Source organism: Mizuhopecten yessoensis, unplaced genomic scaffold (genome assembly GCF_002113885.1).
Source record: "Mizuhopecten yessoensis strain PY_sf001 unplaced genomic scaffold, ASM211388v2 hete_36083188, whole genome shotgun sequence".
NCBI lineage: Eukaryota > Metazoa > Mollusca > Bivalvia > Pectinida > Pectinidae > Mizuhopecten > Mizuhopecten yessoensis.
Genome location: NW_018483603.1, coordinates 1 through 2,435, shown reverse-complemented (window position 1 = coordinate 2,435; position 2,435 = coordinate 1). Strand labels below are relative to the sequence as shown.

Sequence of the window (2,435 nt, the reverse complement as noted above, 5' to 3'; positions counted from 1 at the left end):
CATATGTAAGATGAGCTTCATGCTCAATATGTTATCAAGAATAAAAAAAGCCTTTAATATTATAATTATTATTATAAATAATGTGCTACAACTCTAAAGCAGATAACAGGTTTACTGTGTAAGGGAACATATAACCTTAACTCTAACACACATTTTTATGTAAAACGTGCTACAACTGAAGTCTTAACACAAATTACAGGTATAATGTGTTAGATAACATGTAACTTTAACTCTAACATAAATTACAGATATAATGTTCTATGCACAACTCCAACAGAAACCACATGAATGATGTGTAAGGTAACACAAATTACAGCAATAATTTAAAAGGGAGACAACTTTGATGCAAATGACACTTATAATGTGTTACAACGCAAACACAAAGTTACAGGTATGGTATGTAATGCAGCATGTATCATTAAGTGTGTTAGACTGTACAAAAATCACTAGCATGTATCAGGGGTTAGTACCGCGGATAATAATTTTAAATATATATGTAGGTTTTTTTTCATGTTTTTAAAATGCATCACATGCATTGCTGGCTGTTTTGACAATTTGTTGACTTATTTAGCCGTTCCCGCCTCAGCGTTCCCGCCCTACATGGTAGACTATGAGGATGACCAGTATAGTAACTGTTACGACCCTGAATCCAGTAACGGTTACCTTGAGAGTCAGTATCAGGTCATTAAATGGCAGCCCTTCCAGGTACAGAAGTGGAACGTCCTCACAGACGCCAACCTCAAAGACCTGTACGTACCAAAGTGTGTCCAGCATTAGGCTGAACTTTTTTAAATTTTTCAAAAGGTGTAGCTCATATGCGAATAAATTATTACCATATTTATCCGGCAATAAGCACATGCTTGGTAATAAGCCCTCTAATATAGTGCTGCATGTTTGGAAGAAATACCAACAAGAGCTTTTTCATTGTCCTGTAATAAGCCCATCCACCTACTTTTAGTCAGAGATTACGGTATGTGTTGGCCCGGGGCTTGTTGCAGGAAAAAATACGGTAGTTGATATTGCAAGAGAATCTAACAAAGTTAAAATCAAATGCTGAAGGTTCCAGATGGAAATCCATTGTTAAAGTCAATTGTGTCACTACGAAATAAAAGTTCAAGTGAGATTCACATGTTAAGTTGGTGCAAAATACAAAACGTAAAATCTTTCATTTAACCTGTTCTTTTGTCTCTCCCACAGGCCTCCCCCGCAGTACAGAGTCGACTCGGACAAAGGTTTTAATTTTTCGGTGTCGGACGACTCCTTTGTTTGTCAGAAAAAAAATCACTTCCAGGTAACAGTTCATATTGGAATAGGCGCTGAACCCCGATATGTTCGGACGACGGATGGGGTCAAGAAAATTGATTGTTTCTGTATCCATTTCCATGGAGTGAAGGTAGGTTCTGCTTCATTCAGCACCATATCATACTGTCACCCTGGTACAAAATAGTAGCTGCTTCCTACAGCCTTGGATAGGGAGAATTTCTATTTAGCTCTTTGGTAGAGCCTGAGACTAATAAACCAGTTTGAAAAAATAATGACCTCTGTTACATTTGTACCAATGTAGGGACCCGGGAGATATAAAAAAAAATATCAGCGATACTTGCAAAGGAATCCCTATGACCCCAGGAAAACTTGGGACGAGTTCTTAACTGGAAGGAGTGTATGTCACCCTGGTAAAAAATATTAGCCGCTTCCTTACTGCCTCGGCTGGGGAGAATTTCTCTTTAGCTCATTCGATGGAACGTAAGACTAATAAACCATAGGTTCCGGTTTCAACTCCTAGCAGAGCCAATGAAAAAATTATGACCTCTCTGTAACACATGGTTATTCTATGCTCCATGATAGTAGGGGGGGGATGTGTCTTTGTCCTGTCCTGTCCTGTCCTGTCCTGTCGCATCCCGTCATCATCATCCTGATTTACTGTTATTGTTCCTAGAGACCATACTTAATGATTGGATGTTTAATAATAATGTGTTGTCTTTTACTATGATAACAGTAAAAATTCAAATTTCAACCCATTCATCCGTGAAATTTTATATTGAATTATTCCAAACTTTGAGTTGGAGGAGTTCAAATGCGTCTTCAGGGATGAATGAGTTAATTACTGCCAGTGATACCGGGACACGTTAGTTATATTACCTTGTTTTCTTAATATTCATGAAGAATTAAATCAGTAGCTGCTGTGTTCTTGACTATGTTTTTAGTTGCCTTTCTCATATTTGCAGCAAACTGTATGTAATCACTGTGTTTTATATTATGTAAAAGTTGAACTTATTTACATCAAAAATGAAAAGGCACAAACCTGTAGCAGACAAGTTAGGTATATTTGCCTCAGTTAACAGGATAGCATGGAAACATCTGTTTGACATGACATTTCAGAAGAAATATACCTTTGTATACTATTTTGGGGGATTTTGAATTAAAATATTTACCAG

The 2,435-nt window shown here is 37.1% G+C and overlaps 1 protein-coding gene across 1 annotated transcript; it reads left to right on the top strand.

The window, feature by feature from the left end:
* Positions 1 to 306: 306 nt before the first annotated feature.
* LOC110444286 (myelin regulatory factor-like) lies at positions 307 to 1,462 on the top strand. Its single transcript, XM_021488677.1, has 2 exons — positions 307 to 749; positions 1,198 to 1,462. Exons 1-2 carry the CDS (start codon positions 511 to 513, stop codon positions 1,445 to 1,447), a joined length of 489 nt encoding a protein of 162 aa, XP_021344352.1. The 5' UTR covers positions 307 to 510; the 3' UTR covers positions 1,448 to 1,462.
* Positions 1,463 to 2,435: the final 973 nt, after the last annotated feature.

Bases quoted from the DNA above. Each gene is read 5' to 3' on its own strand.
- LOC110444286 (XM_021488677.1), top strand. From the start codon at position 511: ATGTTTTTAAAATGCATCACATGCATTGCTGGCTGTTTTGACAATTTG. The intron at 750-1,197 runs GTACGTACCAAA...TCTCTCCCACAG, and splicing joins GACGCCAACCTCAAAGACCT to GCCTCCCCCGCAGTACAGAG.